This window comes from Elephantulus edwardii, unplaced genomic scaffold, assembly GCF_000299155.1.
Source record: "Elephantulus edwardii isolate Elephantulus edwardi_28Jun2011 unplaced genomic scaffold, EleEdw1.0 scaffold00033, whole genome shotgun sequence".
Taxonomy (NCBI): domain Eukaryota; kingdom Metazoa; phylum Chordata; class Mammalia; order Macroscelidea; family Macroscelididae; genus Elephantulus; species Elephantulus edwardii.
This window is the reverse complement of record NW_006399783.1, coordinates 10,855,314-10,878,909: the sequence shown is the minus strand read 5'-3', so window position 1 is coordinate 10,878,909 and position 23,596 is coordinate 10,855,314. Positions and strand designations below refer to the sequence as shown.

The following is a 23,596-nucleotide window of genomic DNA, read 5'->3' as shown; positions in this document are numbered from 1 at the left end:
TCCTTGTTTTTCAATGCAGTATAGTATTCCATTGTGTGAATATACCACAGCTTCTCTATCCATTTGTTTGCTGATGGGCACTTAGGTTGTTTCCAACTTCTTGCTATTGTGAACAAAGCCGTAATAAACGTGGGTGTGCATGTATCTGCTTGGATGTCAGTTATGGTCTCTTTGGGTATATTCCCAGTGGTGGAATTGCTGGGTCAAATGGTATCTCTATTTGCAACTTTTTGAGAGAGCGCCATACTGCCTCCCACAGTGGTTGCACCATTTTACACTCCCACCAACAGTGAATAAGGGTTCCAGTTTCTCCACAACCTCGCCAGCATTTGTTGCTTGCTGTTCTGTTAAATTTTGCTATTCTGACTGGGGTGAGATGGTATCTCATAGTTGTTTTGATCCATCAGGTTTCTGAGGGTGTGTCTTCTCTTTTCCAGCAGGCTGGCTTGTGGATCTGAACTTCCTGCCTTAAAGTTAGCAGCCTACCACGTAGTGCACTACACCACCAGGACTCCTTCTAATTGATGGATCACAATAAAAGTGGGAGATGCTTCTTCCAATGTTAGCTCACAGAAGACTGTGCCTTCCGAGTCTTCACTTTCTGCCTCTCCCCGTCAGCTTGTTCTGATGAAGCCAGCTGCCATACTGTGACCTGCCCTGTGAAGAGGCCTACGTGACGGAAGCTGAGGCTCAAGCTCCAACAACTCAGCAGGAATCGACTTCCGAGGCAGCCTGGGTGAGCTCGGAAGTAAGGCCAGCCCCACGCCGCCTGCAGGCGGCTGCAGCCCACGAGCCCCTCCTGCACAGGACACAGCCTGATTCCTGACAGGAACCTTGAGATCCCAGTGTCGTTTTAGGACATGCAGTGTTGGTGTCATTTGTTAGCGACAGTCACACTCACTTGCTTATTGTGGTCACGTCATTCCCAGCCTGTCTCTGGGTTTCCACAACTGTAAATCTTATTGGGCGGAGCAGGGATGGTCCATGTTTCTCCCATGGTGAATTTGAACCGCCAAAGAGCATGGCCTTCTGGTTCATGGCACAGTACACTGTGGACTAGAGCCCCTTTCCATACCGATGTTGTTGTTGTGTGCTGTTGAGTCAGGACTGAGCCACAGCAGACCCTGTGACGGGGCTGCAGAGGCGGGCAGGTGCACGGCAGACTGGCCATCCTTCTCTGACAGAGGACTGCATTGCACGAGTTTTGTGCAAGACAAAGAGTTCTGAAAAACCAAACGTAAAGGGAGCCGACGGTATCAACTGGCTATTTTAAGAAAAAGGCTGGGCAGAAATCAAGAATTTCTTAGAGGTGAGTCAAATCTGGGTTCAGGTCCTAGCTATGATCCCATGTAAACCATCTTTGGGCCTCAGTTTCCTCACTTCAAAAATGAGTTCTTTCTTAGGGTCGTTGTGCAGAGCAGGGGTGATACCATGCATGGGGACACAGCCATTTAGGTGTGAGGGTACAGTGCCCCTCCTGACCCAGCCCCACACGCAGGCCAGCTGGAACTCAGCAGTGGGGCTGGTGTGGCGGGGTCTTCACCTGGAGCAGGTGAAGGGCCTGCCCTTCCTGGCGGGAACCACCGGGACACCTCTGGCAATGTGGCAAACAAACATGGGTGCATCATTATCTTCTTTTAAGCACATTAATGCCAAATGTTATGATGCTTATGGTCCTAGACTTTCAAAAAGAAGACAGTATCAGAATGGAATAGGCCATCATGAAGCACTTTGGGGGGGGGGTGAGTGTGTAGAAATAAGCCCTTGAGAGAAGTTTTCATGACAAAGCTTCAACAGTTGTTTCAGAGTTCAGAATTTCAGAATTTGCCTTATAAGGGAAATGATGTTACTCCTCTGTAATGACATGAAGCATGAATAATGCCAGTCTTGCATTTTTTGTTACATACCAGAAGTAATTAGACCAGTAACGCAGCCCCTAGTTCACTCAAGGAAGACTTTTGAAATAAACTTGGGTTTATTAAGCCTATTGCAAACCTCATAGCATCCTGGTGGTGCACTAGTTAAAAGCACTATTGGTGACTTGAACCCACTAGCTGCTCTGTGGGAGAACGGCATGGCACATTTGTTTCTGTAAAGATTTATGGCCTTGGAATCCCTATGGGGCAGTTCTCCTCAGTCCTACAGCGCTGTGAGGGTGGAACCAATTTGATGGCTGTGGGTCATGTTTGGTTCTGGGTTGCAGGACTCAACCAGTGGGGAAGGTTTCCAAAATAATTTAATCTGGGAAATGAGACTGTAACAGGGGTCCATGAATTTACTTCTTGCTCAACAGTAAGGTCAATTTTCCTTTCTTAGAAGACATAAAGGGCACAGTATTTACGTTAAGCCTGGGCCATGAGTACAGAGCAGGGAGATAAAAAACCAGTAGCCGTTTCAAATTAACAGCTGAGATCCAGGAGCTGGACAACTGTAAAGGTTTCCTCCATGTCTCTGATCTGGGGCAAGTCACTGTATCTGCTGCCACAATCCCCACAGTCATCTGAGCTGTGCAGGGATGGAAACCAGCTCTCCTCACCCCCAAATGTTTGGGTCATGACTGAACCCCAGAGCTAGGCCTAGACAGGATGGCCCAGGGAGACAGAACTGCTTCACATGTTGTATTCTAATTAGATACTTTGGGTTTCTCTTAAACTCAAAAGAAGGTAGGAGGCGTGGGTGCCCACACTGCCTGAAACCACCTACTAGGGCTGCGTGACTCCTTCTGAAGACATCTCTCTGCAGGCAGTCCTTGCATGGCTTAATTTTTCTAGACTGAACCACATCAGATTTATGCCAGGGAAGAGCAAACACTGTTTGTAAGTCATTTAATTGCGTTAGTGTCTCTCAACTTTATCAGATGCTGCTGAGGCAGCGAGTTGTGTGTGTGGTCCTGTGGGATGCTGTGCAGAGCTCCCGGCTCATCCACAATGCCCAAAGCGCAGGGGCCCTCACGCTGCTGCTCCAAATGCCTAATCAACTACTCTTTAACAGGTTCAAATGGCATTTGTCTCAATCCAGGTCCTTGCTGAAGGCTGCACAGTCAACAAGCACCCAACCTTGACTGCAGAACCATTAACCACAAACGCTGAGATGCAAACCTCGTTTATTTATTTTATTCTTTGGATAAATATCATTTATACACCCTTTCAGAGCAATACAAGAACAAAGATACTGATATCTGCTAGAAAGACAGAAAACATGTCACAGCAAAGACTGAATATACATTGTCTACACTGTTATAAACTCTTATAATTAGGTCAGACTTAGAAAAAGGTGGGGCTTTTTGTTGTGGTTGTTCTGAAAAACAGACTCCCCTGGACCCACCACCACCACTGTCCTGGGAGCTTGGCTGTGTGGCGTAGGCGCTGGGCAGAGGGTCAGCTCATCATGTCCAGGCTGCCTCCTGGGTCGGAACTGCTGTCACACCGCAGGGCCTCTGCCACTTCTCTTCTGAAGACTGACAAGTTCTGGGTAAACCTATGGAAAGAGGTGATAAGGCTGAACTGCTCCAACATGTGATGTGCGAAAGCCGCTGTGGAGTTCAGGACCTTGGAGAGCGCTGCACCTGAGGAGGGCAGAGTGGTTTCCTTCCAGCTCCACAGTCAGCACCACTAGGCTCCCAGCAACCCTCCCCTGCTGCCTCCCCTCATAGCATAGAAGGACCACTGCTACTCCTACTCCGACCATGTCAAGGACGTGTTTCCACAATTTCATTTTATTTATAGCCAAATTACAAAAGGATAGTCAAGAATACAAAGAAAAGGGTCAAAGTTTATGTGTAAGGGATTGCATGGACTTTATGTTTTATAGGGAACTTTACTCCTTCCAGCTCTTTCCAGCGGAAGGGTCTGTATCCCCATTTCACAGAGGAAAGGGAAGTAGTGGTTCATAAGAGGGGTACTACGATCAGACTATTTGGGTTCAAACCCTGACTTGATTTATTAGCTGGCTGGTCTTAGATGAGTTACTTCACTAATCTCATGCTGAAGAGAATAGCTGCCACATAGTATTCATTGTCAGCCTCACCAAGTCAGTGTCTGGGAAGGCTCAGCACAGAGCCTGGCACATGGAGGGCATTCACCACGCCTGTTCTCCTGCCAGGGGGCGGCGTGACGCTCATTTCACAGAAGGGCTCCGGCAGGGGCACTCAAATTGTCAAGTTACAGGTGAAGCAATTTCCCTAATATGGAAATGAGGCCTCTAGGTTTGCCCTTCTTTGCCTGATCCTGGTGTGACATGAGCAGACGGGGCATGTGTCTGTAGGGTCCACGTGGCTCGTTGTCACTCCTTCAGACACTGTCATCTTTTTTTTCCCACTTAAATAAAAATTTTATTTTATACTGGTTTTCCTTACAAGGTTTGTTTACATTGTTTTTCACACTGGATCTTTCCATTTCCTTTACTTCCACCCATCAAACTGTGAGACCTTATGATTAACCATTCCCCCTTGCCCTACTCCCCCCTAGATCCTCATATACATTCTACAATAATGGTTCTATACAATGTTTGCCAGACATTGCCTTTAAGGCTGAGTTGTGAGGTGCATTGCAAATGGTGTAGTATTTGAATGCTACCACTCTTATAAAAAGAATGGTATGGATGGTTTTCTTCCTGGACATATTTTCCATCCATTATTGTCTGTTTTCTCCACTGGCGTGTAAGCTTCATGAGGGCAGAAACCTAGAGCGTTTAGTATACAACTGGTATCCCTAGTACCTGGAACAGAGTGGAATCTCAGTAAAGGCTTGCAAACTGAATGATGAAGAAATGAATTAGCTGTACATTCAGCTTCCTCTCATTTACATCTTAGTCTAGTCACTTAAAGAAAAGCAGAGGAAGAAACTAACATTCATTGTGGGCCTATGTCCCAGGTTCCATGCTTTGCTATTTGGTGACTGACGCATCAAAACCTAGTACTATCTCCTTTTTACTGTGATGACAGAGGATTAGAGTGATGAACAGCCTTACTCACTGGCTCTTAGCCTACAAGGGCAGAACTCTCTGACCTCAAAGCCTGGGCCACTTTCCTTGTTCTCTGCAGTGTTTCTGAGCTTTTCTTCTGCCCTTTTAAAATACAGTTCTTTGTCATCTCTCTCTTGCTAGCGTAAAAGCTGCTTAAGGACAGAGATTGGATATTTTTAATCTCTGCTTCCAAGTACAGTGTCTAGTGTGATGCACAGAACAAAGCAAACACCCAGGACTGCTTACCAGATGGAACGGGATTGAGTTCAGGATCACAAAGGGTAACAGAAAAGCAATGTCCATGTGTGAGTGATGTTAAGTCCAACCTAGTTATTGTCCATAGACCTGAATGCCCACCTTCCAGAGATGCTGGGCCTCTTTCCAAAAGTGCAGAGAGGGGAGCAGTGCCCCAGAGAGGCCTCTAGGTCCTGGCTGGCCTTGTTGGGTGGGTTGGGGAAGGAAGTGGAGATTAGCTCGCTGGCCTCACCTGCTCCCTTCTTGGTTTTGTGCCTGCCTCAACACCCAAAATGCCTCTGCCTCTTGGGAAGTCTCACCTGTCTCTGTTCTTGACAGACAGGCTCTGCTCCACTCCTTCCATCAGGTTTCTGAAGCACTGGGCCAGGGTGTTCCGCTTGGGGAGGGGCTGGCTGTTTATCAGACTCGCCTGCAGTTCGCGGAAATACTGTGGGGAGAGGGAAGGAGCATCAGAACTCTGACCCCAGGCCTGCCCTGGAGGGGGCGCAGGGTGAGGCTGGGCGGGGAGGACCAGTTCTGCCCTGCTCTGGACTCATTCATTCCTAGAAGAGTTTTTGAATGTTCAGCCCTTAGAGAAAACCAAAGCTACAGAGCCACTCCTAGGTGTGAACTGGGATACATCCTTCCATAGAAATCTCCAGCTTTGATCACCCCATGGTCACTGCTTTTGTTGGTGAAGTCCTTCCCTCTTCTCTGTGGTTCTGATGGTTAATGTTCTGCCTGACTCTCCTCTCCACTCCTCACAGAAAGGCTGAAATCAGCAGTTGATGGAAAATGCTCCGGGAACGGTTTGGGTAGCGGGAGTCCAGGCAGAGGGCCCTCTTCAATGGCTTCCGAGAATCCTCTGCAAACCATGCTGGCCGTCCTTGTGGCTCTGGATGGGTCAGTCTGCTTAGCTGTGGACTAGCATGGCTTGTTTAGTTGTGGGAACAATTCATGGCACTAAGAATGATATGTCACACTTGCTCACAGATAACTGCACAGCTACTTCTACTCTGCTGGGTCTGGGAGCTTTTCTGCAATCAGGAGTGCTTACGTTTAACCCGGCTCCTAATCACTGGAAACAGCCTAATTTCAACACAAAGACAACATGTGGCAGTCATGTGTTCATTCTTCCAGGCCCAAACAGAATGATATTTAATTTCCATCATACACTAAAACGGCTCACATCAAAAACACACATAATTAATATGTAGTCAGACTAATACTTAACTACTATATATCAGAAGCATTACACTTAAAGCACAGTGTCTTCCTGAACAAGATTGGGATTGCACAAAATGACTTATTTTTCCTTTATAATGATGCAGTGACTCACACCAAATAGAAAATTATTAGTTTTTCATCTCAAACCATGAAATATTGCCTCCATCAGTAAAGTATAATATTGTGATGTCATAAGCTTTTTCTAAACACTGAATTTGCCCTTATTCCCTCTCAATCATTTTAAAAGAACTGCTCTCTTTTATAGAGCTTGGATTTAAATCACAATAACACCGAGGGAAGATGAATGACAGTGCTATTGAATGTGGCTAAAATTGGATACTTCAGCACAGGTGAATGATGAGACAGCTCTTCTCTTTTTGATATATTTTCTTCTTCTATTAGTTTCCTTCCAAGGCTGGGATTTCAGTTTGAATTTTAATGTATGCGGCTGCCTCTAATCTCACCGTCTTTCTCCCCAGTACTATCTTATTGTATAGACAATTCATTCTCCAAAGCAGTAATGCACTGTTCCTACTGACTGCTGGGGAGGTGGGGTGGGTTCAAGAAGAAGCTAGAGAGGCCGAGGGTGATGCGTGCATGTGAGAAGCCGCAGACAGTGCACCCTGGATAAACGTGCTGGTTCTGGGGAGAACCCCTGAGGGGCTACTGCCTCCATCAGGGACAGTGGGAAGCCCAGGTATAAAAGGCCAGAGAAGAGGCTCAGAATGGAAATGCTTAGAATTCTCCAGGAATGAGGGGAGAGGAGTGAGGGCAGCATCAAAATGCTGAGGAAAACACGCCCACCCAGAAGAGCTACTCATGAAGCTTCTACTTAATGGAAGGTCTGTGGCCTCTGAGGAAGGGAATATGCTCTTGCCCTGAGAGGTCACAGTTTGAGCCAAGCTCAGCTGGCCCCGCCCTTCTGTCCCCAGCCTCACAGCTCAGCCTGGCACATGGGCTCTTTACAGTTCTGTCCCTCCTCCTGGTGGCTACAGCCTGTGACCTTCCTGTCCTCACACTCACCTTCTCGTTGAGCAGGATGAGTCCCAGGAGAGGCCTGGATATGGACCACTGGTTCCGACAGTCTTCAAAGACGATGGTGTTCATGAGGACAGACATCATCTAGAAGACAGAGCCACAGGAACACACTGAGGCCTTCATGACCTCACCTTCTACCCCTGCATCTTGCTAAGGACTGGGAAAGCTCTTCCCGGACAAACAGTCCAGACAGACCGCCCATGGTCCTCCTTGTAGGGACCCCTGGAAGCTCAGGAAAGAGAGGTCACAACAAAAAACCTTTGCAGGGAACTTTCAGGGGGTAGAGGGTGGAAATCAGAGGCCAGAGGGCCAAGGGGCCAAATCTCAGTTGTGATGTATTTTCCTCTTTGCTGGGTCATCAGGCACGGCCCCTTGTCATTTCACCCCCAACAATCACTACGGCGGTGTGGCTCTCTAAGGTCTTTCTCTTCAAAGAGGACAGAGCAGGCCACGTTCCATATGACCTTGGCCATGCTTCTTGCTGGCTTAGGCTGACAAAGGCTTATCACTCATTCATCATTTATTAATTCATTCACTCTTACATGCAGATAGTCATCCATTCTCTTAACTTCAAAGTCTTAAGCCACTTAGGGGAGGCAAGAGAACACAGCATCTACCACTCCATCTCTGCCTTGAGGAGCTGGAAGCCTCTTAATAGATGGCAGGAAATAGGGCTGGGCACAGTGTGGTCACACAGCAGGGCAGAGATGCCTTTGGGCCCTGGAGGAGCAGCCAGGGTGGATTCCACAGAGATGATACTTAATGAGCTCATCATGGGTGCACTCTGAGCAGATAAAGAGCAAGAAAGGCTGAGAGTGACCACTGTGGGTTCAGCAGTGGTAAGGAAGTGAGTGTGGCAGAAAAGCGGCCAGGAGGAGACCTCACTACCAGTCTAGAAGGTCGTGCCGAGAAATCCGTCTCCTCTGATGGCCACAGAGGCAGGCCATTGTAGGGTCTGCTGTAGAGGTGAGACATGAGCTCATTTTTATTTCTAAAAGATCCCCTTGGGGACATGTAAAACGTGAGCTGCTTAGGTGACACTGAAGGGGGTCGTTAGGGAGAACACAAGTATCTGGGAAGCAGGCTTCAGGTACGTATGTGGAGTTTAGCTTCAGCTTCTGGGACTCTACTGGCTGTTGGCTCTTCTGTCTCCAAAGTGGAAGAGGGAGAAACGGCAACTGTCCTTCTGTTCCCTGCCTATCATAGAACAGGGACCATCCCACAGCAGCCTCCTGAAAGGCTCACTCTGGGACACATCTGGTCTGTCCTCTGGCATCTCTGCAAATGGATATGCCATGCGGTCTCAAGCAAACGGAACCTCTCTGTGTGTCTGTTTCATTAGCAATAGAAAGAGGACTAATAACGCAGCCCAAGAAAGCAATGAGAATCAAATGAGATGGTATATATAAAAAGTGCTGCAAAGAGTAAAAGTGCTATGAACGTTTAAGGTATATAATAACAGCAACAGTAATGAGCTTCTTTGCAGCTCTAGACACCTGCTGGTGCGTACATCATCATCAAAACAGCAGTCAGGCTGACTGCCCATGGAATATGCCAACTCCAGATTTCATGTCTGTCCAGTCTCTGGGAAGAGGCAAGGTCCTTAGCCTGCCCTGTTGAACATCATTTGCAGATCACATGTTTCCATGTACAATCTAACAAGCCACCCAAAGTCATAGAGCCACAAATTAAATTGACAAGCGAAACTAACAGATCCATGGAGACAGTCTAAAATATTATGGGCTTCACAGTCTGAAGGCAGAATGGATATTTTAATGGAAAAGATTAAAGTTAGAGGCACCAAACTCCTCCAGTAACTGACAAAGCATCCTGAAGTGATGTGCCAATTACTTTATACAGTTCTCCCGTGGATTCATTTGTCTGAATGCATGTATTTATGCCTGTAATAAGTAAGGAGATGTTTGAATAAAATACTTTTCTAAAAATAAAGTTGGCTAAAATGGATGATTTTCCTCCCCCCTTCTTACTCTTGCAGAAAAATGGAAATGAATGAGCAAATCTGCTCAAACATTATTGACCTGGCAGCCTATTTACAGAATTCTATTTTCAAGTCATCCGTAGGCCTGCCTGGAGAAGGGCATCAGAGAAAGGGCTCAGCTAAGGGGGCAAATTCTTTGGAAAAAAAGCCCTTATGGAGGAAATGCTGAGTTAGATGCATAAGTCCTGAATCCTGTTCCACGTAATGTGGGAATGTGGCGGGCGGCTGTAAGAAGATAAAGGGCAAGTGCACCCTTTGCTTTGACTCCTCTACCACAATCCCCACACTCCTTGCCAAGCCACAATGCCAAAACCACTGCCATTAAGTCCATTTTGACTCAACTCAACGTATTGCCATTGAATCCGAGCTGACACATAGAGCTGATCCTCTAGTGGGTTTTCAGAGGCTATAAACTGCATGGTAGGAGAATGTCCATAATTTTTTTTTTAAAAGTATATCAACTTGGAGAGATGTTCTTCATGTAGTAGAGAGGAGGAACACAGATTGTAGAAGAGAATGTTTAAAGTGCTGTCATTTTGTTAGCATGTTTAAGTATAGAAAGAAAATCTAGAAGAGAAATTTTTCACTTTTTTAATTTAGATTTTTAAATTTTATTCTGGTTTACTTACAAAGTTCATAAAGTTTGTATACATTGTTTTTCCATACCAGATCTTTCCCTTTTCCTTTATCCACCTTTCCCTCCACCCATCAAATTGTGCGACCCTATGACTAAGCCCCCTCCTCCCCTCCTTGGATCCTTGTACTCATTCTACAATAATGGTCTTATACAACGATATTTATGAGACTGAGTTAGTTCACTTAGCATAATGCTCTCTAGTGCTTCCCATGTTAGGTAGTAATTTACAATATCTTTACTCCTGCGTGCTGCATAGTATTTCATTCTGTGAATGTACCATAATATCTCAATCCATTCCATTGTGGTGAGGCGTTTGGGGTGTTTCATGTTCTTGCTATGGTGAATAATGCTGCTATGAATATTGGTGTACAGGTGTCCGCTTCTGGCTCAGTTCTAATTTTCTTGGGTCATATGGAATGCCTATGTTCAGCTTTTTGAGGAAATGCCGGATTGCATTACCGAATGGTTGCACAATTTTACAGTCCCACCAACAGTGTATAAGAGTTCCTATCTCAATCTGGTGTGAAAAACAACGTATTTTGTGAATAAACTAGTATTTTTTAAAAAAGTTCCTATCTCGCCATATCCTCTCCAACATTTATTACTTGCTGCCCTGCTAAACTTTGTCACTGCTACTAGGCAAAGATGGTATCTCATGGTGGTTTTGATTTGCACAGCTCTTACTGCCAGTGATTTTCTACTATTTTTTCATGTATCTGTTGGCCATCCAAAATGTCCTCCTCTGTGAAAAGTCTTTCCAAGTCTTTTGCCATTTTGTAATGGGATTATCAGACTTTTTCTTCTGGAAGCCCTGGAGGATTCTGTAAAATTTCATTAAGAGACCCTTGTCTGAGATGGTATTGCCGAATGTTTGTTCCTAGTCATTAGGTTTTCTTTTCACACTGTTGGAAAAAGTGTTTGATGAGCAGAGATTTAAACTTTAGAAGATCCCATACATCAATTTTATCCACTTCAGACTGCATTTCTGGCTGCATATGGCAGTCCCTTTATACTGCAGAATAAGCCTTCTAAACGTGGCCCCAGTTTGTTTCTTATGAACTTCATGGTTTTGGGCTTTATTCCCAGGTCTCTGATCCACTTTGAGTTGATTTTTGTGCATGGTGTGAGATGTAGATCCTGCTTCAGCTTTCTGCAGGTAACAGTCCAGTTTTGCCAACACCATTTGCTGAAGAGGTTATCATTTCCCATTTGATAGCTTTGATTTCCTTGTTGAGTATCAGTTGGACATAGATAGATGGATCCATTTCTGGGTTCTCAATTCTGTTCCATTGGTCAAGAACTATCTGATCCTAGCAACTGATGCAGAAAGAAAAGGCATTTGACAAAATCCAGCATCCGTTCCTGATTAAGACAGCAAAACAGGAATAGAAGCACATTTTGAATATATGCAAAACCAAGAGCCAGTATCATCCTCAATGGAGAAAGACTAAAAGTATTTTCTTTGTGAACAGGGACCACACAAGGATGTCTACTGTCACCACTTCAATTCAATACTGTATTAGAAGTACTTGTTAGGACAATGCGACAAGAGAAGGAAATAAATAGAAGGTATCCCAATCAGCAAAGAGATGGTTAAACTGTCGTTATATGCAGATGATATGAAAGTGTACACAGAAAACATCAAGGACTCAATAAAAAAAAACCCCAAACTGTTAGAGCTATTGATCAGTTTTGTAGAGTGGCAAGATAAAAGATTAATATCCAAGACTCAGTGGGATTCCTCTACAGTAACAAAGAACTCAGAGAAGGAAACCAAGAAAGCAATACCATTTACAACAGCCAACCACAAATTGAGATGGATACTTGGGAGTGAACCTAACTAGAGATACAAAAGACCCATACAAAGAAAACGACAACATTTTTGCAAGGCACAATCAAAGATCTAAATAAATGGAAAAAAGTTTCCTGTTCATGGACAGAAGACTCAATATTGTGAAAATTACAATCCTACCAAAAGCAATCTACATGTTCAGTGGAATCCCAATACAGATACCAAATTCATTTTTCAAGATCAAAAGGGAAATTGTCATTATTTATTTGGAGAGACCAGAGACCCCAAATAATCAAAACACTTCTGAAATATAAAACTGATGTGGAAGGCATAGAACTGACCACAAAATCTACTACACAGGAGTAGTAACTAAAAACGTATTGGTACAATGACAGGCACAGAGAATGCCCATCATTGATCCTGTGGAGCTGTTGGTGGATTCAAACCAGGAGAGAAGTGTGGCATTTGGGTTAGCTGTGCAATTCCCTACAGATTATGCCACCAGAGCCTCCATTCCTACACACAACAGTCTATAAGGAGAACTGCTAACAGGCTTTCCAAGGATGTACATTTTTATGGAAGCAGACAGTCTCATCTACCTTCTGCAGAATGGCTGGTGATTTGAACTGCTGACCTTGTGTTTAGCAGCTGAATGCTAGAGCCACAGCACCATCACATCTTCTGACTGAGGAACAAAGCACCATCATGTTTAGTTGTGAGAGCTTAGAACCAACTCCTGCCAATTTCTGCTCACAATAGGAATGTCTGCTATGCCACTTCAAATTTGCCTATCCCAAGTTACATTTTCTGGGACTCTCTACTTCTGAAGAGCAACAATGCCAGTATGGAGACTAAGGTGTGCCTGATCCAGGCTATAGTCTTTGCAATTATTTGCTATGCATCAGAAAACTGGACAATGACTAGGGATGACAGAAGGAGCTGTGGTGCTGGTGAAGGGTACTGAATATAACATGGACTGCTATGAGAACAAATAGGTTCGTCCTGGAGAAGGTGAGACTAGGGTGCTCCTTGGAGGCAAGGACTCTAAGCCTTAATCTGACATACTTTGGACGTGTTGCAAGGTGGGACCAGTCCTTGGAAAGGGACATCATGATTGGAAGGGTGGAGAGACAGCATAAGAGAGAAAGACCCTGGATGAAATGGATTGACTCAGTGAGTAGGGTAATGGGGACAGGTGTGCCAGAGACAGTAAGATTGGCACAGGATAGAGTAAGGTTTACGGCTGTTGTATATAGGGTTGCTATGAGTGGCAGATGACTCAATGGCACATAACAACGCCTCCACCACCAACACATGAAGTAACCCACAGTAAGACTATTTGGGAAGGAAAGCTGTGTGATCTGGTCCTTTAGGGAAGCCATATCTACACTGGCTCAGCTGCTTCCTCATTTTCCTTCTCCTTCCCACAGGCTTTGGCACGAATTTGTAGGAAATTTCTTTCAAATAGAGTGGTAGACAGAGATTTTGGGGCCACTCAGAACAAAGCTCCAGTGTGGCCCTGCCACTTACTTGGGGTTCTGAACATATCACTTCCTTTCTCTTATCCTTAACTTCCTCCCCTATAAGATGGGGAGTTAGTACTACCTGGCAGGGCTGTTGTGAGGACTGAATGGCTGCATATGTATCAAGCATTTTATACTGCATCACTCAATGAACTGCAACACATTCATCTGTTCTCTTAAGATCAATGTTTGTAAAGCATTTAGAGAGGGGCACACCACATGCTGCTAAATCCCCCACAACCTAGCGGAATTTCATGGCCCAAGGAAGTACCCCATTTCATGTCTTGATTAGACACAGATAAATGAGATTATAGTTTCCTCACAATTATCTAACTTCACTGAGAGCAGCACTCACAAAAATAACCTAGCGCAGGAAACAGCCCAAAAAAGCATCCTTATTTGGTCTGGCACAGGTATTAGTATGGATTTTGAATGAGAGTGCTTTTGAGGTTCTGAAAACTTTCAAGGACATGAAGCTACTCACCAAATACTAGACCTAAAAAAAAAAATTACCCACATCTCTGGTCACTCCCCAGTCCTTTCCCATTACCCTACTCTCTGCTGGCCGAGTCTGCAGGGAGTTGCACTTACAAAGGCCATGCCTCTCTGGTGGTTTGAATTCACAGTGGCTCCACAGGGGAAGAGCTGGGAAATCTCCTTTATAGCCTTGGAAGCCCAACAGAAGGTCAGCTGTGAACAGATTCCCAACTTGACAGCATTGAGACAAGATGAATGTGGGACTGGAGAATCATTCCCCAAGTGGATATAAAGAACAGAGCAAAGCAGACTTTCCCATCCAAATATGCTGGCTCACTTTCTCTATAGCAAAGTGGTAATTAAATCTTCTCACTTCAAATGCTTCCTGTTTGATCACCTGCTGAGGTATAATAAGCAAAGATCTGGGTAGTACTGGATGCTTTACCAGTGTATGGTGAGTTTACATTCTTTGTAGGGAAAACGAAAGCGCAGGAGGCGGATGTTGAGGAGAGCAGGATTGATAGCAGAGACATGAGTAGAAGCTGAATGGGAACAGAAGGGGAGAGAATGGACAGAATGGTCTTGAATGAGAAAGGGGAGATAACTATAGCTGGATGAGTGGGAAGATGACTGTGCAAACACTTGGGGTGCTGGAGCCATGTGAGACTCCATATCCTCTGTGCCTAGAGTAGATCTGGCAAACACCTGAGGCCAAGGGAATAGCTAATGGATGTAAACACACACACACACACACACACTCACTCACTCAACTTATGTGCTCAAGTTGTCAAGTGTGCAGATTTCTACCTTCCTCCAGAGGCCACGTCTGCAGCATCACACAGCCTGCTGCTGGTCGCCTGTCTGGGTAAGGTCAAGATCACTGGCAGTGGGACAGAGGCAGAATGTCAGTCTCCTGTGGATTTCTGGGCATGTGTCATCATCTCAGTTTCAACAAACTACAAAGACACGCTCCGTGGGAAGCTCTGCGGTCAGCCACTGGGCTGCTAGAGAGAAAATCCCAGAAATTTCTGGAATTAGAATTCAGAGCAGGAGTTTTGGAGACTTGTCAGTCCTTCATGCCTCTTATGTGAGGTTTTTTTATAAATTTAGTTGTTTTCAGACTCTCCAGATGAACAAGAGTAGATGTAATAGGCTGTCTCTGGCAAATGGTCCACTGAACATGCTTCTAAAAAGAATAACTTCCCTCTCACCAAGAGTATCATGCACACAGTAAGTTAGCATCCTAAACATCGTTAATAAGTTAAGCTAATTTCCTGAGTTATAACAATCCCTTTATAAAATGAACACTTTCATTGTTAACAGTCTTTTGGCATACTGAAAAATATTAAACTGCCAGGTTACTTGAGCACACTAAGTAATTAAAAATATCCCACAAAGTTCTAATGAACAGGTGAAAAAATTCTCGCTCCTCTGCCCTGTTCTTATGAATCATAAGGAGAAAACAGAATCTGAAGTGATGACATTAGCCCTGGCCCTACAGGAACAAATTCCTAATACTGTTAGAGAAACCAATTAGCTCTTGACTCGACACAGTTCTCTGCTCAAGGTTGGATTTAAGTGCTAGTTATTTAGTTTACTTCACTCATTCAGCGCTGTGGAGCAGGTTCTGACTCACAGTGACCCTCTCTCAGGATTTTGAAGCTGTGAATCCCGTCTTCCTCCTGGGTAACAACTGGTGGCTCTCAAACACTGTAGATGTGTACCCTTTGGGCTAACAGCACGAGCTGCCACGGACTAGGTGACCAGAGCTCCCTTACTTTAGTTGTTGTTATGTACCGTCAAGTCGGAACTGACCCATAGCTGACCCTGCAGTGGGTTTTCAGAGGCTGTAAATCACACAGGAGGAAATGGCTCATCTTTCTTCTGTGGAACAGCTGGGGGATTTGAAACCTTTAAGTTTCCTTTAGGTTGGCAGTACAACTCCTTACCACTAGGCCACCAGAGCTACTGAGCTACCTGTTAGTTTAGTTAGCTGCCTGCTCATTAGAGAAATGAAAAATGGGAATGTGCCAAGGGTAATCTGCCTTGTCCAAAGGGTGGTAGAAAGAGGGCTAGAGAGGGAGGCTGTGGTTTAAGATGAAGGAAGAACAAATCTAAGGGCAGACCAAAGAAATTAGAAATATCCACAACAAAGCATCCTTGTGCCGAGACTTAGAGGTGACAAAGGCAGGCTGACCAGGGTTGTGCCTCAAAGGGTGAGCACTGCAGAGTAAGACACTCATTGCTCTTGAGGGGAGTACGATTCACAGCAACCCTCCAGGACAGAGTGGAACTGCCCCGCTAGTTTCCAGAGCTGTGCATCCTTACAGAAGCACACTGCCCAATCTTTCTCTTGCAGGGTATATGGTGACATTTTGGTTTGCAGATGAATGCTTTAACCACTGTGCCACTCAGGCTCCTCATGCAGAATGGAGTGCCCTTAATCTGCTAGGGAATATGGAACTATCTATTTCTTTGGTCCAACTAGGTTGTCTTTGATTTTGATGCAATGAATTAAGTGCTGCTCTGAAGAACAACCAATAGTAAGTGTAAGCGCTTCCTGTGAAGTCTCAGCAGTCTCTGTAGTGGGCTTTTCAGAAGGTCAGGAAGAGGGGAGGTGCAAATCTGTCCCTAAGAATGACAATGAAACAAAACAAGAACACCAGTGCTGCAGAATTTGATTTAAAAAAAAGAAAAAAGAAGAAACTTTCACAGCCATCTCCATAGCAAATGATCCGGACCCCAGCCTGGCAGCCCGGTAGGGAGGAGATCCCAGATCTGGGAGAATCGGGATGCTGCGGAGGGAGAGAAAGGAAGAGCTTCCAGATTCCCAGAGCTCCCGGAAGCGAGTGAGCTGCCGTCCTTACCCAGCGCGGTTCCTGAGGCCACGAGCACAGCAGATATTGAAATGTGATCCTGCACAAATTAGATAGCATTCATCTTTAGGGAAAAGGAATCAATTGTTCTCTTCATCTGCTGTCTACCTAGGTGATACTAGCAGAATGTTATGAAAAAAATGAATGTAATGGACAAATAAGCATAAATTTAGTTCTATTTGACGGTCTCCATTAACTAAGTACCATCATGTTACGTATTAAGTAACTATGTCTGTATGTATTCAGCACATTCCTAAATACGTAAGTGCTTTATAGGAACAGCAAATGTTTTCAGCATTTAAATGAAAAAACCAAAACAACAGGAAACACACATACAAATAAAATACAAGATGAGGTGAGCTTCTTTCCTAAGAAACAAGATTGCAATCAATTACGGGTGACCTTGTCTTCTCAGAAAATCATTTGGAGCTCTGTCTACTTGGCCTTTGCACACTGCTAGTTTGCTCTTAAAAAAAAAAGAGAGAGAAAAAAAAGGTGTCTTAGCAGAGAAAGCACTGCAGGACGGACAAACCCAGCTGGCTCTGGTCATGGGCTGGCACTGCATGTTTCCACCTCTAACCTGACAAACAGCCCCCTTGCACGCACCCCCTCCTTGCAGAAAGTTAAAGGGATGCGTTTTTACCAAGTGATAAATTGCCTACAACACTTAAAAACTCTTCCATCTAATGTAAAAATCTAAGGAAAAGCACAACCTAGTTTTGCTGTTGTTTCAATTTTCTCTATTACCCACATTACCCTTAGTTCTCAAAACATTCATTTTAATCATAGTTTATTGGGGAACAAATGACCTGCCAGTTCGCTTAGTTTATAAGAAAGACACTAAGGTTGGAATGAAACTTCAGGATTAATTAATTGAGAGTACTGTGTGTAATGTGTCTATTTTGAATGTTACAGCACACATCACAATGAAACCAGTTTTATTTTCCATGGTTGAAATAAATTACAATAAATAATTCATTTCAATGGCAGAGATGTACTGGAGAGCAACAGCAACAAAATTGACTACACTACAGTGGAAGTCTCATTCTTGAATCTTCATTATCCATTTGAAACTTTTTACGAGTAGTAAATCATATTTCAAGTGGCTGCAGATCCCATAAAGCAGCTTGCTGCATTAAAATAAAACTAGAAAACCCGGGGCACTTGGAAGGCTGCAGGGCTTGCCACTCAGCACTATTTGGGAAACTCTTTCTCACTCTTCTCTAGCCAACATCAAACAGAACACTTTTCAATTTGATGTAAAAATTAAGCATCACTTGTCAAAAACATCATTTAAACGTCCTCTAGGTGGGAATGTTGGGGAAAGGTATCAAGGCCTCTCACTCTCTCAGTGTGCAGAACAGCTTTCACCTCCGATGTTATTTTCCTCTAATTTTTATTCAAATGACACTTATTTCGAGTTCACAATATGGCCAGAACAGCTGCCACCGAGTCGGGTTCTAGAATCCGTAATGGCCCGTTCTTCTTGTTGTGTGGGGTAGTTAACCCTGACTCACAGATGCCCTTAGGGAGCTCTGGTGGCGAAGTCTGGAGGCGTTTGTGCTGCTAACCCAGAAGCTGTGCTCTCTCATAGTTCAAGCCCTCCAGCCACACTGCCCGAGAAAAATGGGCAATCTCTTCTTAAATGATTTACGGTCTCAGAAAACGAATGGAGGAGGGTCAGCTACGAGTTGTTATGACTTGACAACAATGAGATTTTTTTTTTTTTTTTGTTTCATAGCCATTCTATAAAAAGAGCTGAATTGCTTTTTGGGTTTCTTCAGTCGTAATGCATTTTTTTTAATTAAAATTTTGTTTTTAAATGTACACACAGCAAAGCATATGCCAATTTAACAAATTGTGCATGTACAATTCAGTCAAATGGATTACATTCTTCAAGCTGTGCAACCATGTCCACTCTCAGTCCCTTTTTTCTGAATGTTCATCCCTCATTATGAAATCACTGCCCTTCCTGAGCTTTAGAGTTGCTGTTGCCAATATGACCCCACACAGACAGTTCTTCAAGGGAGTGTGATGTTCAAACACTCTTCATGAGTGTTTGGCTAAAGATGACTTCTGGGGTTATTTGGGTTTAAAGAATATCTCAGGGCTTCATCCAGCCTTAATGGCTCCATGAAAATATGGAATTTTGTTTTGCCTTTCTACCTTTCTGATCAGGATCCTCTATGAATCTCTGACCAAACTATTTAGTAATGGTATCTAGGGTATAATCTTCTCTCCTGGGGAGCCAGGTGGGTTCATACTGCCAACCTTTTGTTTAACAGTCAAATGCTAGACCTTTGAGCAACAAGGCTTTTCTGTTGTTGTGTACTGTTGAGTCAGAACAGACCCATAGCTGACCCTCCAGCGGGTTTTCTGAGGCAGTAAATCGCACAGGAGGAGACTGCCCGTCTTTGTCCCATAGACCAGCTGGTGGATTCTAACTCAATGTCTTTGTTTTGGCAGCAGAGCTCTTTACCATTAGGCCACCTGTGGGAACCTTCAAATTAGAAACACATATGAATGTAACCTTGAGAGATATTAACAAAAGCATAGATGCTATAATTCTATCTAAAATTACCAGGCATTCTCATAGGATATTTAATTTGAATCTTGTTGTTGTTACGTACCATAGAGTTGCTTGTGACTCATAGTGACCCTAGATATAACAGCCTTGAAAACTATCTTGTGATAACTTTACTCTCTCTGATACACTTACCCTCATTAACCCAATCTGTCCTTCCACCCTTCCAAGCACGACGTCCCTCTCCAAAGACTGGTTCCTCCTTGCAACAAGCCCATAGTGTGTCAGATGAAGCCTCAGAATCCTTGCCTTTAACAAGCAGGCTGGTTTCATTCAACACACTTTTCCAGCATCACAGCTCAAAGGCATCAATTCTCTTCCTATCATGCCTAGTCATTGTCTAGCTTTCTGATGCATAGCAAGCGTTTGCGAAGACCATGGCCTGGATAGATTACGTATATTAGTGGATGGTGAATAAAGGTGTAATAGAAAGAAGAATCTGAATGAGAAAAGGCACAGAAGACAAGGTTTGACATAGTTAAGGGATAAATAGTCTTCTCCTGGAGGGGTTGGAGAAATCTTTGAACAGAAGGAAATACAGCAGAAGTGAAGAGCAGAGATGAGGCTAGGTCCAAGCTACAAAAGGTCTTTCAAATCTGTCTTGAAGGAAGCGCTACTGGAGTGCTTCGTAAAGGCAAGGATGGTGAAACTTCATCTCATGTACTGTGGGCATATTCTCAGAATAAAAAAAGCAGTCCTTGGAGAGAGACACCATGCTGGGAAAGGTAAGGGGTCAGAGAAAAAGAGGAAGACCTTCCACAAGATGGACTGACAGTGAGTACCACAATGGGCGTGAGCACGTCAGAGATGGTGAAGAGGGAGCAGGAGAGGGCACAGCTCCCGTCTGTTGCTCACAGGGTCACTGTGAGAGGCAGCTGACTCACTCGCATCTAAACAACAAAGGCAGGAAAGGGGAGGAGGCTTGGTAGCGCAGTGGCTAAGTGCTTGGCTGTTAACCAAAAGGTTAATGGTTTGAACACATCAGTCATTCCACGAGAGAAAGGCGAGGCAGTTCTACTCTGTCCTATGGAGTTGCCAAGAGTTGGAACTGAGGCAATACCAATAGGGTTTTGGTCAGCAATGCAACATACTCTGGACTATGCCATCAAAACTCCTTTTGGCAATGGTTCTTGTTTGTTTAAAGGCAGAAATGAATTTGGTTCAGTAAATAATGAGTGGTTTTCAAAGGATTTTAAGGAAGAAAGGGACTTTATTATGAGAACTGTGATTTAGAACAGTAACTGATGGGGGTTCTGGAGTATGGCAATGGGGGGATGGATCCTGGAGGCAAAGTAAAGCTACTGGGAAAGTTCAGTGGGAAAAAGATGAGGGCCTCAATCAAGTCTGTGTTAGAAGGGACAGTGAGGAACATTAGGTTGGAGTCCTTGCACCCCCGTTATCTTCTCCAGTTAATGAAATCTTTTCAAGAAATATACCCTGACACTGAAGTTGCAGATAGATTCAGAGCTTTAGGAACATGGTCTTAAATTCAAGGCAGCCAATGAGAGAAGGACTGGTTGCTAGACTCTCCAGCTATATTATATGTAGTGTGCAATACAAGCCACTAATTTTGGGAATATGTAGCAATGAATCCTGAGCAGTGTGAGCAGATGTGCAGGGCAGAGATGAATACAAGCACATGCACATGGACAATTCAGTGACAGGAGCTCTGGTGGCCTACTGGGTAGGGAGTTGAGCTGCCAACCCAGATGCAGGAGGTTAACATCCACTAGCTGCTCCACAGGAGAAAGACGGGCAATCTCCTTGTAAGTGACTTATAGCCTCTGAGAAGCCACTGGAGGATTAGCATGAGTTGGTTCTCACTTGACGGCAATGAGTAATCAGAGGTAAATTCTGATAAAACCAAGAAAAAGGGCAGGAAAGCAGCATGCTACCTTACCAAATAGTCACAACATTTCCCAAGGAGTATCACATTTCTCAAGAGAACAACAAACGGCATACTGGCATGAGATTATCTCATGGAGTCATCAAAGCAGAGTGCAATGAATATTGTATTCAACAATAAATATATTATCCCTATACTTCTTGTTGTTGCTGTTATGTGATGTTGAGTCACTTACAACTCAGAGGGACTCTATGTACAAGAGCCCTAAACCCTGCTCTATTCTGTGTCAAACTTATTGTCTCTGATACACAATCCCCACTGCCCCAGTGACTGAATTAATCTATCTCATCAAGAGTCTTCCTCTCCTGCACTGTCCTTCCACCCTCCCAAGCATGATGTCCCTCTCCAAGGACTGGTCCCTCCTTGTAACATGTCCAAAGTATATTAGATGAAGCTTCAGATTCGTTGCTTCCAGGGAGCAGTCTGGTTTCATTTTCTCTAGGATGAACCTGGTTGTTTTTTCCTAGCCATCCATGGTATATGCACCACTCTTCTCCAGAACCACAGCTCAAAGGCATCAATTCTCTATGATCCCTAGTCATTGTCCAGCTCTCTGATGTACAGTAAGCAACTGTGAAGACTATGGCCTAGATCAGGTGCATCTTAGTCTCCAGACTGACAACATTGCTGTTCAGTACTCTGGAGAGGTCCCTGGCAGCCAACTTTCCCAATGCAATTTGTCTCTTGATTTCCTGGCTGCTGGTACCAAGAGTGTTGATTGTGGAGCCAAGCAAACAGTAGGAAGCTCAAAGTTTCATTGCCTCTGATCTGTCACTACATTCTCCCTATTACCTGCAGGGGTTTGGTTAGATGGGCCTAAAATCTCCATAGTGGTCAGTAGAGGATTATTTTACTTATGTTCAAAGTGATTTCATGCCAGAGAAAAGTGACATTTTCACAGTAAATTCACAGGGCCCCTCAGAAACATCTTCCATTAGAGATTCACATTTACATTTAAATTCCAGGAGATAGCATACTTTAGAGAGCTTTTATTTAAAAAGTTGTCTAAATGGCATAGAAAGGGCTGGCTGGGGGGATTATTCACAGACCTTTAAGAGTTGTGGAAACTCTTTTTCCCCTGATTATTACATACTGAGCTTAAGAAACAGAACTTATGTCTTGATTTATTCAAACACTAAGGATTCAAGTCCTCTGTGCCAGATCTGGGTCAGACGCTTGCACAGGGAAGGATGACTGACATCAGGGAAGGATGGCTAACTTGCTGAAGGGTAGGGGACGGGCAGGGAAGGCTTCTAAGGAAAGTGGTATTGGTGTTTATAGTAGAGAAGATGTTTGAAAGGTAGCCATGTGAGAAGCAGGAGCAAATGATGGTGGCTGATGAGGCTGGCGGGACAGGCAGAAGCTAGATGGTGCATGATGGGCTGGAGACTGTGAGGGTGTGTTGCATAGAGCAAGGCTTCAGTCTGTTGTTGGCAGGGCTGCTTTGAGTTGCAGATGACTCAACGGCATCTAACAACAACAGAGCTAGTAAGGCATGCTAGAGAAAGTGGACCCTATCTTGCAGAAAATTGGGTGCCATTAAAGGGGAATGAAACCTTCTGGTAGTGAGGTGGAAGAACAGACTGTTGGTGTAACCATTTTTCAGAGGGTCTGGGCCATCTAACTTCTCCCAAGTGGAAGGAGTTGTTCCCCACCCCTTTCTCTCTTAGTACTGGAGGACCACAGAACCCAAAGGCTACCTGCTAGGCTCCTGGGCCTCAGTCAGTCTTTTTCTTGGCTCCTGCCTTGCTGGTTTCATTGCCAGCACCCTGAGAAATGGCACTGCCATTATTCCTCTTGGCCCACAGCACATAACTTAATAGTGTCCCCTGTCAAGAATGGTTCTCTTTGTCAGGAAGCTTTTTATTGATGTTCAACCTTCATTTTCCCTTTCTTAATATTATCCCATTATGCCAATACTCCATTGTGCCATGCTAAGTAATTCCCTTTCCTCCCTGGCATTTACATCTTCCAAGTATTTATAGACTTATCAAATGCCCCATTTGGTTGTCACTTAGGCAAGCTATACATATTTAGCTTCTTTAATCTGGCCCCATAAGCCTGCCCTTCCATTCTCCTAAATCACTTGAGTTACTTTCCTCCAGGTTTCTGTCAATTTGTTTCTAGCCTCTCTGTAATGCAGGGGGCTCAGGGAAAAGATGGGGTGGGGGAGGGAAGGTCTGCTCCCTATGGGAGATTACACATTTTGCCTCCAGCAGAACTTCTGGCCTCTGAAGGGGCTAAGAATTCCGTATGTTATCTGGGTAATTCTGTCACTTGCTAGGTGCACGGAAGCAACACATTACTGAGCTCCTACTATGTGTCAAGCACTGCTGACAGA

At 44.4% G+C, this 23,596-nt stretch overlaps 1 protein-coding gene across 1 annotated transcript in view; it reads right to left on the bottom strand.

The window, feature by feature from the left end:
- Window positions 1-3,377: 3,377 nt before the first annotated feature.
- The window catches only part of RANBP17 (RAN binding protein 17), a 499,911-nt gene continuing 479,692 nt past the window's right edge, over window positions 3,378-23,596 (bottom strand). The window contains exons 26-28 of the mRNA XM_006884340.1: window positions 7,447-7,545; window positions 5,517-5,644; window positions 3,378-3,477 (exon numbers count right to left, since the gene is read on the bottom strand). Of these exons, the coding sequence (XP_006884402.1) occupies window positions 3,378-3,477; window positions 5,517-5,644; window positions 7,447-7,545 (327 nt within the window). The remainder of the gene's footprint in view (window positions 3,478-5,516; window positions 5,645-7,446; window positions 7,546-23,596) is intronic.